Source organism: Staurois parvus, unplaced genomic scaffold, assembly GCF_062004578.1.
Source record: "Staurois parvus isolate SC_StPar_1 unplaced genomic scaffold, SC_StPar_1.0 ptg001165l, whole genome shotgun sequence".
Lineage (NCBI taxonomy): Eukaryota > Metazoa > Chordata > Amphibia > Anura > Ranidae > Staurois > Staurois parvus.
This window is the reverse complement of record NW_028318961.1, coordinates 168,519-187,887: the sequence shown is the minus strand read 5'-3', so window position 1 is coordinate 187,887 and position 19,369 is coordinate 168,519. Positions and strand designations below refer to the sequence as shown.

Sequence of the window (19,369 nt, the reverse complement as noted above, 5' to 3'; positions counted from 1 at the left end):
GGTTCCTCAAGACCTAGAAATGATTTCAATAGTTCCTCAGGAGTAAAAAGCATGAGATAGTCTGCCCTATATTATTAATAGGGGGTGTGTTTTCCTGTGCCGGTTATCACCGCACCTCTAAGTTCCTGTCCTTCTGCAATCACCCAACAGGGCCACAGACAACAAAAACTTTTTCTAAATCTATCCTAAACTAAAAACATTTTGGGTTGGAGTTTGCCTTAGTTTTACTCACGGACTTCCAATCTTCATCTCACTTCACCGACAGCTCAGTTGTCTCGGTACCATTGTGATGCTGCTGGTTTCTAGCGAGCCAATTGGCTGACTAGCACCGTGATACATCGGCGTCTTCCAACATGAATGAGCAGCTTTTCCGACACCAATCGCTAAATTTAGTGAATAACCAGGGATGTGAAGCTATTACATCATAAAATTCTACTAATGGTAAGCCTTTAATTGCCAACAGGACGTTTGATATACAAGAAACTCCTTCTAACAAGGAGAGCGGTATACCATACCTCAAAAACAAAACAAAACAAAAAAAAAACACGTGCTTCGGATTCCTCAGCCTAAACACAAACTACAGCAAGTCCATATATATCTTTTCTGAATTCGGTATATATATAAAAACTCTGTAGACATTTTTCACTTTATCATCCCCCTCTCCTGACCGGCTAATACTGTCAATCCTGCATATATAATGCTACGTACAGGGTGAACGGGAGAACGGGGGTGTTATTATACATTATACAAAAACACAACATAAAGATTTGTTTTAACAAAAAAAAAAGTTATTTCAATGATATACATACTTTAAAAAGGTTAGAATTTGCATTTTTGTACACATTAATTTTTTTTTTCTAGGTTTGTATACCTAGCAAGTCAGCACCTAGAGGAAGGCGGGTAAATGCATGGAAGGGGGGGGGGGGGCTACATCTGATATCAAAGCGTGTTAGGTGTTGTGTTAAAGGAGACCTCCAGACAGAGCTCAAAATTCAAAAATAAATATTTGATGTGGATTACTCCCTTTTGGATTTCAGATGCACCCAGAGAAAAAAATAGTCACTGTTAACACCACAGCTTTTGTTCCTAGACCTTGGGGCTTAAAAGAAGGAGCTACGGTGTCAGAGCTCAACCCATTTCACGCAATAAAATACAATGTGATGACCCTACAGCTATTTAAATTTTGGAATAAAAAGGAGGACTTTTTTTTTTTTTTCACTATGGATTTTGGTTCTGATCGGAGCTCTCCTTCAACTTGATTTTCTGCAATGTGGTTACCAACAAATAATTCCCCACCCTTGGGGGTGTTTAGAGGTTACTAGGATCCTCGGGGTGTTTCGTCAGTCCCCATTCCACCTCAGATGAACAAAAAAAAAAAAAAGGAGCCACAGGGCTTTGACCGCAGAACGTGAGAAATGTTTAAACAATTAATGACTCACAAGGCAGGAGATACCGAACAGGTGCAAATTTCACAGCTTCCATCACCATAAATCTCTCAGCAATAACTCTTTTTTTTTTTTTTTCTCTCCCTCACCACCCTCCCTTCCTTCGCTCCGTCCTGCGTGTCTGTGAATCAACTCTACGTACGTATTAGGTGCAAACGCTTCAGTCCCATCATTAAAAAAAAAAAAAAAAAAGTGACACCTCCCCACTTTTCACTCCAACTCATCTATCAACGAGGACTTTCGAAAAGCCAGTTTTCCATCCCGCCATCTGGGGAAAATGTTTTTCAAAATGAAACAAAAAGGAAAAAAAAAACTAGTTGATAATCCTATCTGCTCCAGACTCTACAGCAAGCAGCAATTAACGGTCCTCTGTCTTCTACAGCACTCTGGTCCTCCTCCGAGGGCCCCCGGTTGTCTCCTTTCCTAGGCTTTCTTACATTTTCCTTTCTTTTCTCGCTGTTGGAACTTCCTCAGCCGCCTGGCCCACGTGTCCCTCCATTGTATGACCAGGCTGGTCTTGTCGGCCACCACCCCGTTCTGGTCGGGCGAGTCCTCGTCGTTGCCCAGGAGGAGGTATTTTTTCATCGGTTTGAGTTTTGGGCACTTGCAAGCAATGTCCTTGGAACGAATCCACAGGTTCTGGTCCCCTCGGCGGATCCGGTTGCTTCCTTGTTTGTACACGGAGATCACATTGACCGTGAATTTCCACCAGTCTCCTGCTTTGTCGGCCTTAAGGATGTGAATCTGGACCGCTGAAATAGAAGCACATACAGTTAAATTATAGGATGGGGTATACAATCATGCTCAAAACATAGATAAAGCATCTTTTTCTAACCAGGGCTCTATGCATTCCTAGGATTCCTCCAACGGTTGCTAAGGGATTCTTGATGTGAAATTTCTGCCTCTCAGATAAGTAAAAATGTCATTGATGTCAGTAGTTACTTATCTGTTAAGGGAACATCTTCCTAATGACCACCAGTGCAAGAAACTTTATTCCAACTGACCACCAATTCAGGGAGCACTATTCCTGTTGACCACCGATGTTAGGAGCATTTTTCCCACTGACCACCAATGCGAGGGGCATTCTTCCCACTGATGACCAATGTAGGGGTCACTCTTCCCATTCATCGCCAACGTAAGGGACATTCTTCTCACTGATCACCAATGAAAGGGACATTCTTCCCACTGACCCCCAATGTAAGGGACATTCTTCCCACTGATCACCAATGTAAGGGGCATTCTTCCCACTGACCCCCAATGTAAGGGACATTCTTCCCACTGACCCCCAATGTAAGGGACATTCTTCCCACTGATCACCAATGTAAGGGGCATTCTTCCCACTGACCACCAATGTAAGGAACATTCTTCCCACTGATCACCAATGTAAGGAGTATTCTTCCCACTGACCCCCAACCTAAGGGGCATTCTTCCCACTGACCGCCAACATAAGGGGCATTCTTCCCACTGACCACCAATGTAAGGAGCATTCTTCCCACTGATGACCAATGTAAGGGTCACTCTTCCCATTGATCGCCAACGTAAGGAGCATTCTTCTCACTGATCACCAATGAAAGGGTCACTCTTCCCACTGACCGCCAACGTAAGGGGCATTCTTCCCACTGATCACCAACGTAAAGGGCATTCTTCCCACTGACCGCCAACGTAAGGAGCATTCTTCCCACTGATCACCATCGTAAAGGGCATTCTTCCCACTGATCACCATCGTAAAGGACATTCTTCCCACTGACCGCCAACGTAAGGGACATTCTTCCCACTGACCGCCAACGTAAGGGACTTTCTTCCCACTGACTGCCAACGTAAGGGACATTCTTCCCACTGACCCCCAATGTAAGGGACATTCTTCCCACTGACCACCAATGTAAGGGACATTCTTCCCACTGACCCCCAATGTAAGGGATATTCTTCCCACTGATCACCAACGTAAGGGACATTCTTCCCACTGACCGCCAACGTAAGGGACTTTCTTCCCACTGACTGCCAACGTAAGGGACATTCTTCCCACTGATCACCAATGTATGGAGGTCCTTTCCCCACTGACTGCTAATCTAATTGACCCTTCACCTATCACCAGTGTAAGGGGATAATTTGATGACCATTATTATAAGCAGGTATTAATCCACTAACCACAACAATTATCACCGTGTTTAATTTCTGGCCGGTATTATTATTAGTTACATTTTATTATATTGAATAAAATAATTTTGACATATAGAGTAGCCCTGCTGTCACATATGCAAAGTAGGCCACATTACTTTTAATTCCTCTTGATCGTATTGTACTATGAGGTGTAGACATAATTACTAGTCCCGTGGGACCTAACCGTTAATTCAAAGGCTCCTTAAGGTAAAAAGGTTGAGAAAGGCTGGCTTAAGGTGCATGTCCAGCCAAAATTTTGTTTCCTTGTAGGTTTAGGCAGAGTGGGGAAGGACTGCAACCCTTGTTGGGTTTTTACTGCTCTCTGGGGCCGTGTAAGATTTTCCTGCATTCTTCATCATAGGGACATTGGTTTTCAAGACTGGAAGTGAGGGCGAATCTACAACAGCAACGCAGACAGAAATAAAAAGTCGATGGGAGTTCTAGTCTTCTCTGACTCTAGTAAAAAATAGGTTTGGCTTGACTTACATCTTAACCTCTTGATGCCGGTGGTACGCATGTATGTGGCCTCTTGGTGGGTGGGCCTGAACACTGCGAGGCTGCATATATACGTACCAGAATGTAAACAGAGCTCCCCCTGCATGCTCCCGGCACAGGTACCGGCAGCTAATGGAAATCTCCCAATCTCTACTTGCGATCGGGAGCTTTCCGTTCTTGTGACCACTTTGACACCGATCATGGCGGTCACATGAGCAGAAACCCCACCCTGCCTCCTGGCATCAGAAACCTCTTTAAGGGCCAGGGGGCGCTGATGTTAAGGGGTTATCCTCCTGCTGACAACATAATGCATATGTGCGGTGTCAAAGCGGGAGGCTGTGATGCCTAAACTCTACACATAAGAGTCTATGGCAGGGGCGGACTGACCATTTGGAAACGCGGGCACTGCCTGAGGGCCCGGGGTCAGTAGGGGCACCATGAGATGCCCCTGGTACCTTTTTCATAGGCTTTTTTGAGTTTGGGCAAGAATGCAGGGGCCCCATGATCCCCTATTGCCCGGGGGCCCCATGAGTTGTCAGTCCGCCCCTGGTCTATGGTCAGCAGGCCTTCCAGTGCTGCAAGCTCCCCAACTGCACACTCCCGGCAGAATGACCGAGCTGTCAAAGACACCTCTATGACTAAGCTCAGGTGGGCGGGGCAAAATGCGTCTGAGGCCGTGGTTTGTGGAGAAGTATAGGCTGAGGCCATTCCTTGTCTTTATTTCACAGGATCTGATTGGAAGAGCAGCATCCATTCCACTCTATTTCATGTGACTTGTTGGATGAACATAGTAATACGCTGCCACCCGTCTCCTAAGATCAAAAGGAAAAAAATTTCCTCCTCTGCTTACATGGCGCTCCAAGCTTCACAGTGGTCATGTGATCGACCAAGTCCATCTTGCTCCCTAGAGCATAAAGACCCTGTTAAAAGGGGTAGCACAGTGGCTAAATGGTTAGCACTTCCGCCTGGCAGTACTCGGGTCGTCGGTTCGAATCCCAGCCATGGCACCACCTGCCTGGAGTTTGCATGTTCTCCCTGTGCCTGCGTGGGTTTTCTCTGGGTACTCCGGTTTCCTCCCACACTCCAAAGACATATTGGTAGGTGAATTGGCTCCTGTCTAAATTGGCCCTAGTATGTGAATGTATGAATGTGAGTTAGGGACCTTAGATTGTACACCCCTTGAGGGTTAGGGACCTTAGATTGTACGCCCCTTGAGGGTTAGGGACCTTAGATTGTACGCCCCTTGAGGGTTAGGGACCTTAGATTGTACGCCCCTTGAAGGTCAGGGACCTTAGATTGTACGCCCCTTGAAGGTCAGGGACCTTAGATTGTACGCCCCTTGAAGGTCAGGGACCTTAGATTGTACGCCCCTTGAAGGTCAGGGACCTTAGATTGTACGCCCCTTGAAGGTCAGGGACCTTAGATTGTACGCCCCTTGAAGGTCAGGGACCTTAGATTGTACGCCCCTTGAAGGTCAGGGACCTTAGATTGTACGCCCCTTGAGGGTCAGGGACCTTAGATTGTACGCCCCTTGAGGGTCAGGGACCTTAGATTGTACGCCCCTTGAGGGTCAGGGACATTAGATTGTACGCCCCCTGAGGGTCAGGGACCTTAGATTGTACGCCCCCTGAGGGTCAGGGACCTTAGATTGTACGCCCCCTGAGGGTCAGGGACCTTAGATTGTACGCCCCCTGAGGGTCAGGGACCTTAGATTGTACGCCCCTTGAGGGTCAGGGACCTTAGACTGTACGCCCCTTGAGGGTCAGGGACCTTAGACTGTACGCCCCTTGAGGGTTAGGGACCTTAGATTGTACGCCCCTTGAGGGTCAGGGACCTTAGACTGTACGCCCCTTGAGGGTTAGGGACTGATGTGAATTTAAAATATATATATATGTAAAGCGCTGCGTAAATGGACGGCGCTATATAAGTACCATAAATAATAATAAATAAAAGGGACACAGGAGTGGGACTGGAAGGGGTTAATAGAACAACTACACCTCATTTGGGTATGTCCATTTTGTGTTTTATGGAGGTAGGGCTTGGGCCCTTGATGGGTTTTACCTTCTGTCGGGGAGGAAGGGGGGACCCAGATGTGACATGGTCTGCGTTGAGTTGCTTTCACAATATATTTTTTAGAACATATGCTATATACAGTAGAGCTTTGTGACAGACGGATCAGTGGGCCATACACAGAAGCTAAAATGCAGATTTACTGACATTCCGCTTGCCTTTAAAGGCATAGATACACTATTTATTTATTTATTTATGTAAAGCTTGTTCTGGAAATATCTTGTCATGATGGGTCTATTCAGGTACTTGTTGCTCCTAGACAATAGGACATTTGGTGTCTCAGCGGCAGGCGTCACGCTGGGTGGTCAGGATTTGTGTATTTCCAGTTTGTCACTGTCAGTGTCCCAGCACCATAAAACAATTACAGACAATTAGCGGGCAGCAGACAAACACACAGACCTAATTCCGCTCTCATTGAGGGCCACATGCCGACCTGTTACCCAGAGCGCGCTCCACGGCTGCTAATCGGGACATTTTACGCCACGTTAACATGCGTGTTGGCTTCTGCAGACGGTACTGATGGCGTTCCTGGGAACCCCCCTCAGCTGGAGACAAAACCAACTGAAACGGCCACAGAACTCCGTTTACAGAAAACCTTACTATAAAAAACTTATGGGGTCTTCCCAGCAGGTGAGAATTTTTGGGTCTCTTCAGAAGTCCTCTGCTGCTCTGTGTTAAGTTCCTCTGTATAACAGCTGAAGACCCCCCCTGGTGTTTTCTGAAAGGCACCATCCTCCAGACCCCCCAAGGGAGACCTCCCAGCAAAAAAAGTTTACTTTTCACCATTGTAATCCTTCCAACTGCACATCGGAAATAAGCAGACTTTGGTTTTTTAATTTGTTTATATTTACCATTTTTTCCAATGTTTGGCCCCACCTCTATTCTTGCCTAGGTGGGAATGATGTGTTGGCAGCCCCCTAGGGATACCGATATTATTTATTATTTATTTATTTCAGGTGCTTTTATAGCGCCGTCAGTTTACGCAGCACTTTACATATATATTGTACATTCACATCAGTCCCTAACCCTCAAGGGGTGTACAATCTAAGGTCCCTGACCCTCAAGGGGCGTACAATCTAAGGTCCCTAACCCTCAAGGGGCGTACGATCCAAGGTCCCTGACCCTCAAGGGGCGTACAATCCAAGGTCCCTAACCCTCAAGGGGGATACAATCCAAGGTCCCAGACCCTCAAGGGGCGTACAATCGAAGGTCCCTGACCCTCAAGGGGCGTATGATCCAAGGTCCCTGACCCTCAAGGGGCGTACGATCCAAGGTCCCTGACCCTCAAGGGGCGTACGATCCAAGGTCCCTGACCCTCAAGTGGCGTACGATCCAAGGTCCCTGACCCTCAAGGGGAGTACGATCCAAGGTCCCTGACCCTCAAGGGGCGTACGATCCAAGGTCCCTGACCCTCAAGGGGCGTACGATCCAAGGTCCCTGACCCTCAAGGGGCGTACGATCCAAGGTCCCTAACCCTCAAGGGGCGTACGATCCAAGGTCCCTAACCCTCAAGGGGCGTACGATCCAAGTATCTAACCCTCAAGGGGGATACGATCCAAGGTCCCAGACTCTTAAGGGGTGTACGATCCAAGGTCCCTGACCCTCAAGGGGCGTACGATCTAAGGTCCCTGACCCTCAAGGGGCGTACGATCTAAGGTCCCTGACCCTCAAGGGGCGTACGATCTAAGGTCCCTGACCCTCAAGGGGCGTACGATCTAAGGTCCCTGACCCTCAAGGGGCGTACGATCTAAGGTCCCTGACCCTCAAGGGGCGTACGATCTAAGGTCCCTGACCCTCAAGGGGCGTACGATCTAAGGTCCCTGACCCTCAAGGGGCGTACGATCCAAGGTCCCTGACCCTCAAGGGGCGTACGATCCAAGGTCCCTGACCCTCAAGGGGCGTACGATCCAAGGTCCCTGACCCTCAAGGGGCGTACGATCCAAGGTCCCTGACCCTCAAGGGGCGTACGATCCAAGGTCCCTGACCCTCAAGGGGCGTACGATCCAAGGTCCCTGACCCTCAAGCGGCGTACGATCCAAGGTCCCTGACCCTCAAGCGGCGTACGATCTAAGGTCCCAAACCCTCAAGGGGCGTACGATCTAAGGTCCCTAACCCTCAAGGGGCGTACAATCTAAGGTCCCTAACCCTCAAGGGGCGTACAATCTAAGCTCCCTAACTCACATTCATACATACACATACTAGGGACAATTTAGACAGGAGCCAATTAACCTACCAGCATGTCTTTGGAGTGTGGGAGGAAACCGGAGTACCCAGAGGAAACCCACGCAAGCACAGAAAGAACATGCAAACTCCAGGCAGGTGGTGCCGTGGTTGGGATTCGAACCAACGACCCGAGTACTGCCAGGCGGAAGTGCTAAACAGGGAGCCACTGTGCGATATCTCTTAGATTGTAAGCTCCCAGGATCAGGCCCTCCTATCCCTCTTGTATTGTTGCTGTATTGTCTCCCGTTATATTGTAAAGTGCTGAGCAAACTGTTGGCGCCATAAATCCTGTATAATAATAATAATCAGGAGGCATGGGGGGGTGGGTGCACTACCCGGGGCCCATGGAAGCAATCTGGAGGCTGTGACATGCGACAGTTGGCGCCGTGTGTATAAAACCGTTTGCTGCTGCCGATGTATGACACAGTAATAGGTATGTCCTGTGTGTCCATGCTGCCATCATCCAACGATCGGACTTACAGTTTTTAAACATGATGTTTAAAAGCATCAATATATTAAACGATGACAGTTCCAAAATAAGTGACATAGTGCAAATGCATGTAAAATAAATAGATGTAATGCGTCAGTAATCAGTGACTCGCCATGTGCACGGTGTTAGGTATAAGTCCAAACATTAAGGTGCCTAAAGGTCTTCCGGATCCAAATTGCTGGTCCTAACGATTGGTGATAAGGAAAAGTGTAAAGACTGCGCACTCACCAGATACGCAATCACACTGCGCATTTAGAGATATCAATCTCAAAGAACCAGGGTGTCCCCTTTAACCTCCTTAGCAGTATTCCCGAGTGTAGCTCGGGGTAAAATGTCAGTACCAAAAGCGGTAACCCCCCCCCGAGCTACACTCGGGCTTACCATGCGGCTCTGCATAGGGAGTCCCTGCAGAGCTTACCTTGTCCTTCGCTCCCACGATGTGTCCCCTGCAGCGTCCCTGGCCATCTCCTCCGGCCGATGCCGGCATCCGGCTTCTGTGTTCCGGTCCCTGTGACGTCGGGACGTACGGGCGCCGCCGGTGGCGGGAAATTTGAAAATTTTACATAGTAAAACATTGCTGTTTCAAACCATTTCACATACATTTTGTCCCGAGTGCTTTGTCCGGCGCCCTGCCTGCATTTTTACTGTTCTTTCTGCCTGGAAACTGAGAAACGTCCATGGCGTCCAAAAAGCGTCCCTTTAGGTCAGACGCGGTTTTAGACCGACTAGAGAACAGCGATAGTAAATCAGAACCACTTGCAGAATTGAGTGATAATGATTGGTGGGGGAAATTCCTCATCAGACACTGAAAACGATTCTGCGACTGAGCTCAGCGATGTGCGAACTTGGCGCTCTATTTCACATTTCAGTGTTTTTGGTTTGATTATATTATTGAATTACATTTATTATTATATTATTATTTTTATGATTATTTATTATATTATAATTTATGATTTCGTGTTTCAAATTTTATCATCCCCGGGATGTTTACTAGACTCTTGTTCGGACAGATTTCAGTGAGTTATTCCTAAAAATTACAGCCTACAATAAAAAAAACGACATATTTCCATGCAAAATAATGGTACCGCTTTCAGCACCAAAAATCTGAAATAATCAGACCGCTAGGGAGGTTAAAGGTCTGGTGCCCCTCTTAAATCGACATCAACTGCCCATGGGTGGCTTGCCTCCTCTGTGGATGGTAGGAGCTCAGAAAAAAGGAGGCCAGTAGCATGATACAGTATGAACAGAGGGTGCATTATTAGCCAGGTAAATAAACAAAAACCACTGACCAGTATGGTGATCCAAGATGGCTGCCGGGACTGATATGGTGGCTGCAGCGTGGCGTCCTAGTGCTAAGGGAGCCAATTTAAAGTGGTTGTAAAGGCTCAAGGTTTTTTACCTTCATGTATTCTATGCATGGTATAAAAACCCTGTGTGCAGTAGCTCCCCCAAGCCCCCTCAATACTTACCTGAGCCTTATCGCAATCCAGCGATGTCAATGACAGCCTCGGCTATCCCGGGTCTCTGCCTCCTCATTGGCTGAGCCATTGGCTTCTGCTGCTTTCCAATCACAGCCAGTCAGCCAATGAGCAATGAGAGGAGGCAGGGCCAAGCTGCGGCTCCATGTGTGAATGGACACACGGAGCAGCGGGTGCCCCCATAGCAAGCTGCTTGCTGTGGGGGGACCCGACAGGAGAGGCTGCGGAGGACCCGAGAAGAGGAGGATCCAGGCTGCTCTGTGCAAAACCACTGCGCACAGCAGGTAAGTATAGACTTGTTTATTTTCCAAAAAAAAAAATATATATGAATATTTACAATCGCTTTAAGCAACCAATTTGCAACTTTTCTCAATTAGATTCTAAAAAGGTGTTTTTCTGTGCTTTTGACCGGTTTGGTATCCCATCTTTCTCACCTAGAGGAAAAATGATATTGCACTATCCAGGCACTGACGGCGCTTGCGCTGCCAAAATCCTCAGATGTGCCGCAGGTGCTTCAAGAACCACCAATGACCAGCAGTATGTCTGTACATGTGGGGGGGTCCTGTGCAGTCATCAAAGGTATGAGGCACCAGATCTCGGGTGCCTGCGCATGTCTGGGAATCCCCTCCACCACACATGCAGATTTGCCGCAGGTCTCTGTTGGGCCCTGAAGGCCAGGCAGAGCCCTTTGGCACATCTGTATTTTTAAACATGGTGGTGCCAGGGGGCGGGGCCAAACTGAGAACTGAAGATCCTCTTTAACCTCCCTGGCGGTATTCCCGAGTGTAGCTCGGGGTAACATTTCTATACCAGAAGCGGTAACCCCCCCCGAGCTACACTCGGGCTTACCATGCGGCGTTGCTCTGGGGGTCCCTGCAGCACTTACCTTGTCCTTCGCTCCCGCGATGTGTCCCCTGCAGCGTCCCCGGCCATCTCCTCCGGCTGATGCCGGCATCCGGCTTCTGTGTTCCGGTCCCTGTGACGTCGGGACGTACGGGCGCCGGAACCGGCAGGAAATTTGACATTTTTTAAAAATGTAATTTTTGCTGTCATTGCTGTTTCAATGCATTTCACATACATGTTGTCCCGAGTGCTTTGTCCGGCGCCCTGCCTGCATTGTTACCGCCCTTTCTGCCTGGAAACTGAGAAACGTCCATGGTGTCCAAAAAGCGCCCCTTTAGGTCAAAAGCGGTTTTAGACCGACTAGAGAACAGCGATAGTAAATCAGAACCACTTGCAGAATTGAGTGATAATGATTGGTGGGGGAAATTCCTCATCAGACACTGAAAACGATTCTGCGACTGAGCTCAGCGATGTGCGAACTTGGCGCTATATTTCACATTTCAGTGTTTTTGGTTTGATTATATTATTGAGTTAAATTTATTATTATATTATTATTTTTTGATTATTTATTCAATTATAATTTATGATTTCGGGTTTCACATTTTATCATCCCCGGGATGTTTACTAGACTCTTGTTCGGACAGATTTCAGTGAGTTATTCCTAAAAATTACAGCCTACAATAAAAAAACTACATATTTCCATGCAAAAAAATGTACCGCTTTCAGCACAAAAAAATCGGAAAGAATCAGACCGCCGAGGAGGTTAAAGTACATCTAAACCCTAGCTGAATGGCGGCTTGCTCTGTGCACCGTGTATTATCAACTACAGGCATCCCTCAGTTTACGAACGCCTCAGTTAACGTCATTTTTGGTTTACGAATGAAAATCCATTGAAATAAATGCCTCGGTTTACCAATTTTTTTCGCAATACGAAGACTTTTTCTTTTACTTTTTTCTGACCTCCGGAACGAATTAATTGATTTTCAATGTATTTACAAATTTTTTTTCGCAATACGAAGCGAAGTTTCCCCAGGATGAATTGCGCCTGGGAGGTTTATAGCGCCGGCCCCGTGCCTTTAAAGTGCACTTTATAAAGAGTTTTGAACAGATAAGACTTTTTTTTTTTTTTTTTTTTACTTTTTCGGTTTACAGTGTCGGCCCCGTGCATGCTGGAGTCTGTGGGTAGCACGTGGCATCGAGTGTGGAGGTGTTGGAGCGGTTTTTGCATCGAGTTTTGGAGCCATTCTGGAAATTTTTAATCATGTCCCTGTACAGTATGTATGCCTTTAAAGTGCATTTTATAAAGAGTTTTGAACAGATAAGACTTTTTTTTTACTTTTTTGTGACCTCCAGAACGGATTAATTGGTTTTCAATACATTTAGAAATTAATTTTTTATCATGTCCCTGTGCAGTATTTATGCCTTTAAAGTGCACTTTATAAAGAGTTCTGAACAGATAAAAAGACTTTTTTTAAAAAACTTTTTTCTGACCTCCGCAACGGATTAATTGGTTTTCAATGCATTCCTATGGGAAACCGTGTTTCGGTTTATGAATTTTTTGCAATACGAAATGTCCCGCAGAACGCATTAAATTCGTAAACCGAGGTACGCCTGTATTGCTGCTTCCTTTTGATCAGCTGCTTCTCCTGACTATAACGGCCAAGGAACCTTCATCACAGAGGAGATCGGGGAACGGATGATCCTCCATCTCCTCTGTGTGCAGCCATCCCGACTGCTCACCACAGTCCTGGGCTCCCCCTGTGGAACAGAGAAAGCGTGGGAACCGCTGCGGGTATATATGTACGCTGGACAGCAAGTGGTTAACAAAAGTCCAGAAAATAACGACGACGTGTGTATACAATGGGAATCATACAAGAAGATTGTAAGGTGGGTGGATATCTATAGGGTCTAATCTACAAATATTACGCAGGAAAAGCGCAGCTGCAACCCCCCCCATCCCACAGCTGCAGCAGGTTTTAGTTAAAGGAGGGCATGTGAGCGTGTCGCCTGCAGCCAGTGTTCTGCCATAGGACAACCTTCCCACTTCCCAGTGTGGAGGGGGGGGGGGGAGGGGAGGGGGAAGACACCTTTGGAAAAATCAACATTCTCAATCCTAAAGTCTTCCAGAATGTCTTATTTCACCTTCCAGCTGTGAAAACATGAGCGCAGGCTCTGGATGTGTCACCGGTGGGGATGGGAGGAGGTGGGGGGTTTACAAGCCGTGCGTATACCTGCCCTGCCACACAGCCTGTGCTCAGCACTCCGCCAGCTGCCAGAGAAACCCCTCCACTGTACAGGATCACAAAGAGGACCTGTCAGGGTGGCAGCTACCCATTCCCTGAGCTCAGCACACCCCCTGAGGTTACATACAGAGCTTTGCTGCCCTGAAGGTGGCACCGATTCAAGAGATAACAGCCTCCCGAGATGGAGGAGCCTCCAAAGTGCCCTCAGAAGTCGAGGGATCTCATATCCCAAGAACCAAAATGTAATATATTGCAGCTTGGCAGTCCATAGATGTGATGGCTGCATTAGGTTTCTTTTTTTTTTTTCAGAAAATATTTGTTGATCCTGCCAGAATTGCAGCGTCCTTTGTCACTTCATGCAAACTGATCTGAAATGAAGGGTAGAAGAGTGGCTCAGTGGTTAGCACTTCTTCTATGCAGCACTGGGGACCTCAGTTCTAATCTCAACCAGAAGACTATCTGCATGGCGCTTGCATGTTCTCCTGCTGGCATGGGTACGTGTAGAAGATAGGAACTTAGATTGTATGCTCCTTGAGGGAAGGGGCTGATGTGAACGCTCTTTCAGCGTTACCTATAATGCTACCACCTCCCCCTCACTCCCCCTCTCTGTTGGGGTCCCTCAAGGCTCTGTCCTCGGGCCCCTTCTCTTCTCCATCTACACCTCCTCCCTTGGCCAACTCATACACTCTCACGGCTTCAACTACCATCTCCCTACCGACGACACACAAATCTATCTCTCAACCCCCCACCTCACCCCCTTGGTCTCAGCCCGAATCACACACCTACTGAGCGACATATCTGACTGGATGTCACTCCACTTCCTTAAACGGAACCTCTCCAAAACCGAGTTTCTTGTCATCCCCCCAGCCCGGACCCCACCCCCCATTGACTTCTCTATCACATCCAACAACGCCACCATCAAACCCGCCCCGCAGGCCAGAGTACTTGGTGTCATTCTGGACTCCAACCTATCCTTCCAGCCCCAAGTCCAATCTTTAACAAACTTGTGCCACCTCCACCTCCACAACATCGCCAAAATCCGCACGTTCCTAACCCCAGAAACCACTAAACAGCTCATCCACTCCCTCATCATATCACGACTCGACTACTGCAACTCCCTCCTCACTGGCCTGCCTCGCCGCTGGCTATCCCCGCTTCAGTCCATCCTCAATACAGCTGCCAGACTCATTCACCTTTCCAACCGCTCCATCTCCGCCACCCCCCTCTGCCAATCCCTCCACTGGCCTCCACTCAGTGTCCTCCACCCCTCTCTGCCAATCCCTCCACTGGCTTCCGATTGCGCAACGGATCAAATTCAAAATCCTAACACTGACGTACAAAGCCGTCCACCATACTGCCCCGGACTACATCACTGACCTAATATCCAAGTACCGCTGAGCACGCACACTCCGCTCCTCACAAGACCTCCTTCTCTCTAGTTCCCTGGTCTCCTCCTCCCATGCCCGCCTCCAGGACTTCTCCAGGGTGTCACCCATCCTCTGGAACTCCCTGCCCCAACCCATCAGATTATCACCCACTCTCCTCTCCTTTAGACGCACCCTGAAAACCCATCTCTTCAGGGAAGCCTACCCCACCCCCTGCTAACTTGCCGACCTCCTCCACTCTTCCTACCACTCCATTCCCCACAGCTATCTCCTCCTGTGCCACCATCCCCTCCCTCCTAGATTGTAAGCTCCAAGGAGCAGGGCCCTCAATCCCCTCATGTTTTGCATTGTATTGGTATTGTTCTGTCACATGTTCTGTCCCCCTTTGTAATGTACAGCGCTGAGCGAACTATCGGCGCTTTATAAATACTGTATAATAATAATAATAATAATGTGACTGTACAGTATGTAAGGCTGGACATAGATCTTGCAATTTTCTTTCCATCAATCGTGGGTTGAAGAAAAGAAAATCATTTAATCCTCCCATCAATACTGTGTGAATCCCTGCCACTGCGCTATTGTATTCTGACAGCAGGAGGTTTCCTCGCCATCAGAACACAACGATCACTGCTGGTGATATGAAAAAACACAGACAGGCTGATTGTACTGAAGTCGATCGTTAGACCAACTTCAATACAACCAGCCTGGCCATAGGTAGATCGAAATTTGGCCAGTTCTTGCTGAAAACGCTGAATTTCCATATGCATATGGCCCGCTTGAAGCACTGCGTACGTTGTTGGCGCTGTATACATACATGTGATCTATGTTATCTTCCCTCCAAACAAATCCCCCCACCCCACCCATGTAATGGAGAGGAGGACATGCTTGTAGTACAAATCAAAAGAGCAGCCTAGGGTGATAAGAATATGTGGGCCCCCCAGGACAGGAAATGTGTTGCTGGAGGATCACCGGCTGAAATGACATTGTAAATAGGCCCTAAAAGCCCCAACCTCCAAAGAGATGAAGGCCTTCAAGTGGCACCGGCTGGCATCATCATGCTGTGCCCATCAGTGGCATCATCCTGACCATGCAACGGTGGTCCCTGTGTGGTCCCCTCCACAGATTCTATACTATCTCTATGTTGTCCCCTCCGTGGTCCCTGAGCTGTCCCCTCTGTAGCCACTGTATTGTCCCCTCCATGGTCCCTGTGCTGTCCCCTCCATGGTCCCTGTGGTGTCCCCTCTGTGGTCCTTATGCTATCCTCGCTGTGGTCACTGAGTTGTCTCCTGCATGGTCCCTGAGCCTTTCCCTCTGTAGCCCCTATGATCTCATCTCTGTGGCCTCTGTATTGTCCCCTCCGTGGTTCCTGTTCTATCCCCTGAGCTGCCCCCTCCATAGTCCCTGAGCTGTCTCCTCTGTGGTCCTTATGCTCTCCTCTCTGTGGTCCCTGAGCTGTCCTCTCTGCGGTCCCTATGCTCTCCTCTCTGTTGCCACTGTATTGTCCCCTCCGTGGTTCCTGAGCTGTCCCTATGCTCTCCTCTCTGTGGCCTCTGTATTGTCCCCTCCATGGTCCCAATGCTGTCCCCATGCTTTCCCCTCCATGTTCCCTGAGCTATCCCCTCCATGGTCCCTATGCTGTCCTCTCTGTAGCCACTGTATTGTCCCCTCCATGGTCCCTGAGCTGTCCCCATGCTTTCCCCTCCTTGGTCCCTGAGCTGTCCCCTCCACAGTCCCTATGCTGTCCTCTCCGTAGCCACTGTAATGTCCCCTCCATGGTTCCTGAGCTGTCTCCATGCTTTCCCTTCCATGGTCCCTGAGCTGTCAACTCCGCGGTTCCTATGCTTTTCCTTCTATTGCTACTTTATTGTCCCTGCAACGGTTCCTGAGCTGTCACCTCTGTGGTTCCTATGCTTTCCCCTTTATTGTCCCCTCCATGGTCCCTGAGCTGTCCCCTCCACGGTCTCTATGCTGTCCTTCCTGTAGCCACCGTATTGTCCCCTCTATGGTCCATGAGCTGTCTCCATGCTTTCCCCTCCATGGTCCCTGAGCTGTCCCCTCCGTGGTTCCTATGCTTTCCCCTCTATTGTCCCCTCCATGGTCCCTATGCTGTCCTCTCTGTAGTCACTGTATTGTCCCCTCCATGGTCCCTATGCGGTCCTCTCTGTAGTCACTGTATTGTCCCTTCCATGGTCCCTATGCGGTCCTCTCTGTAGTCACTGTATTGTCCCTTCCATGGTCCCTATGCGGTCCTCTCTGTAGTCACTGTATTGTCCCTTCCATGGTCCCTATGCTGTCCTCTCTGTAGTCACTGTATTGTCCCCTCCATGGTCCCTATGCTGTCCTCTCTGTAGTCACTGTATTGTCCCCTCCATGGTCCCTATGCGGTCCTCTCTGTAGTCACTGTATTGTCCCCTCCATGGTCCCTATGCTGTCCTCTCTGTAGTCACTGTATTGTCCCCTCCATGGTCCCTATGCGGTCCTCTCTGTAGTCACTGTATTGTCCCCTCCATGGTCCCTATGCTGTCCTCTCTGTAGTCACTGTATTGTCCCTTCCATGGTCCCTATGCGGTCCCTAACTCACATCTCTTCTGCCACTTTGAGACATTGCTTGTATCTATTGCGGCACCCCCCCTCCCCTGGCTCGCTGGGAAAGTTGGCAGCCCCCGTTTCCCCTCCATACAAAGCCGTGCCCTTCCAAGCCACAGAGATCAGACACCGGCGGATTAAGCCGGAACGCAGCCCTCACGCTGAGGTGAAATAGCTGCAGTTTGTAAGTGAGCGGACGTATTAAAAGGAGCAGCAGGCGTCCCTCAGATGCCCATTTGACGATTGTCAAGCACCCCCGCGGGGCGGCAGAATGCGATATGTCAGGGGTTTATTTCCCCCCCTCCCCTTATTCCTCTCCACTTTCTGCCGCCGCGCAGGACGCAGGCGGTTTTCCTTGTCAGGACGTGGTGGCGGCGGGCCAAGGCCTGGTACAGAGAAGCTGGGTCTTCTCATCTGCGCCCGAGGAGGGAGGCAAAGGGCAGGAGACGCAGCGGGAGAAACCAAACACTCGTCTCCGGTGCCCGCTGCGCTTTCCAGAAACCCCATGCCCCAGCGGAGAGGCCAACGACAGATTACAATTCACCGCGCAGAGGGCAAAAGAGCAGGTTCACGCTCATCTGGCCGCACGCAAAAACTCATAACCGCCGGACGAGGCTCATTGCTCGACTTATCACATCCAAAATCATTGAGAAAAAAAGAAAGAAAAAGAAAAAGATGTCTCCACAGCAAAGCCAAAGCGCGTTAGGAGAATTCTAGAGACATGCTAAGTAGGGCACTCATTGAATGTGGCCAAGGTTTTGTTTTCACCCATAATACCCCTTTCTTCTACATTGGCCATCAGAATACCCCCTTTAACACCAATTAGCATGCAAATTCCGCCGCGGTCTTGTTTTTTGAAAACTAGTTTAAAACCTCAATGTGCCGTTCTATAAACCAATACTAATTATTCATCGGGAAAGGTTTTACTTTTTTTTTGTTTTGTTTTGTTTTGAGTATAGCGACCCGCTGAACCAAAAAAAAGAAGTGACATTATGTGAAAGAGCCGCTGCTGAAATTCACAAATGTGTGCGGTTCCCACTCCCCTACAGACACCGCCTGGCATTTCCATCACTTCGCTGTGTTAAAGAGGACCTGTCATCAGATATGGTTTTTATGTTAAGTGGAGGACTTCCAGGTATTTATTACCACTCAGAGATTACAGTCTTTGTTGTTCAGGCATCATCCAAGGTTGCCATCTACTTCCTGGACTGAGAAGCCGGCTTATGGATGACGCAAATCCATAAATCCTGGTGCATGGGACGTTCCTCACTTTGCTACAGCCTCTTAGCCCTGGTTCACATCTATGTGGCCATGCGGGCCGCATTTTGCACGGGCACGAGAGCCCATTCATTTGAATGGACACCCGTGCCCCGTGACATGCAGGGAAGAAGTCCCTGCACTTCTTATGAAACCGCAGCCCGCACGGGAACCTCAGTCCTCAGTACGGTTGCGATTTCCATTGTGGGCGGCGTGCCATTAGAACTAATGACATCCAACCGCGGGCCCGCATTCCTCTTTGCAGGTGATGCGACTGCACGGATTTTCGCGCAGATCCGCAGCGGCACCACCCGCACATATGTGTACCAAGCTTTAGGGCCCTTTCACACGGGCGTCTTCCTTTCCAATCAGCAGGGGACCTGTGTGCTGATCCCCTGCTGATCGGAGCAGAGCAGGTGAATGACAGATCCCTGTCCGCTCAGTTTCAGCCAGATATGGACAGACCCTGTTCTACTCTATGGGCGTCCAGGGGTGAACGCTATGGGCGTCCGGGGGTGAACGCTATGGGCGTCCGGGGGTGAACGCTATGGGCGTCCGGGGGTGAACGCTATGGGCGTCTGGGGGTGAACGCTATGGGCGTCTGGGGGTGAACGCTATGGGCGTCTGGGGGTGAACGCTATGGGCGTCTGGGGGTGAACGCTATGGGCGTCTGGGGGTGAACGCTATGGGCGTCTGG

The 19,369-nt window shown here is 48.9% G+C and overlaps 1 protein-coding gene across 2 annotated transcripts in view; it reads right to left on the bottom strand.

The window, feature by feature from the left end:
- Positions 1 to 430: 430 nt before the first annotated feature.
- Positions 431 to 19,369, bottom strand: part of LOC149439018 (netrin-1) — a 177,738-nt gene continuing 158,799 nt past the window's right edge. For both annotated transcript variants that reach the window (XM_089659570.1, XM_089659569.1), the window contains exon 7: positions 431 to 2,197. In XM_089659570.1, coding sequence (XP_089515696.1) covers positions 1,869 to 2,197 — 329 coding nt within the window. In that variant the 3' untranslated portion in view covers positions 431 to 1,868. The remainder of the gene's footprint in view (positions 2,198 to 19,369) is intronic.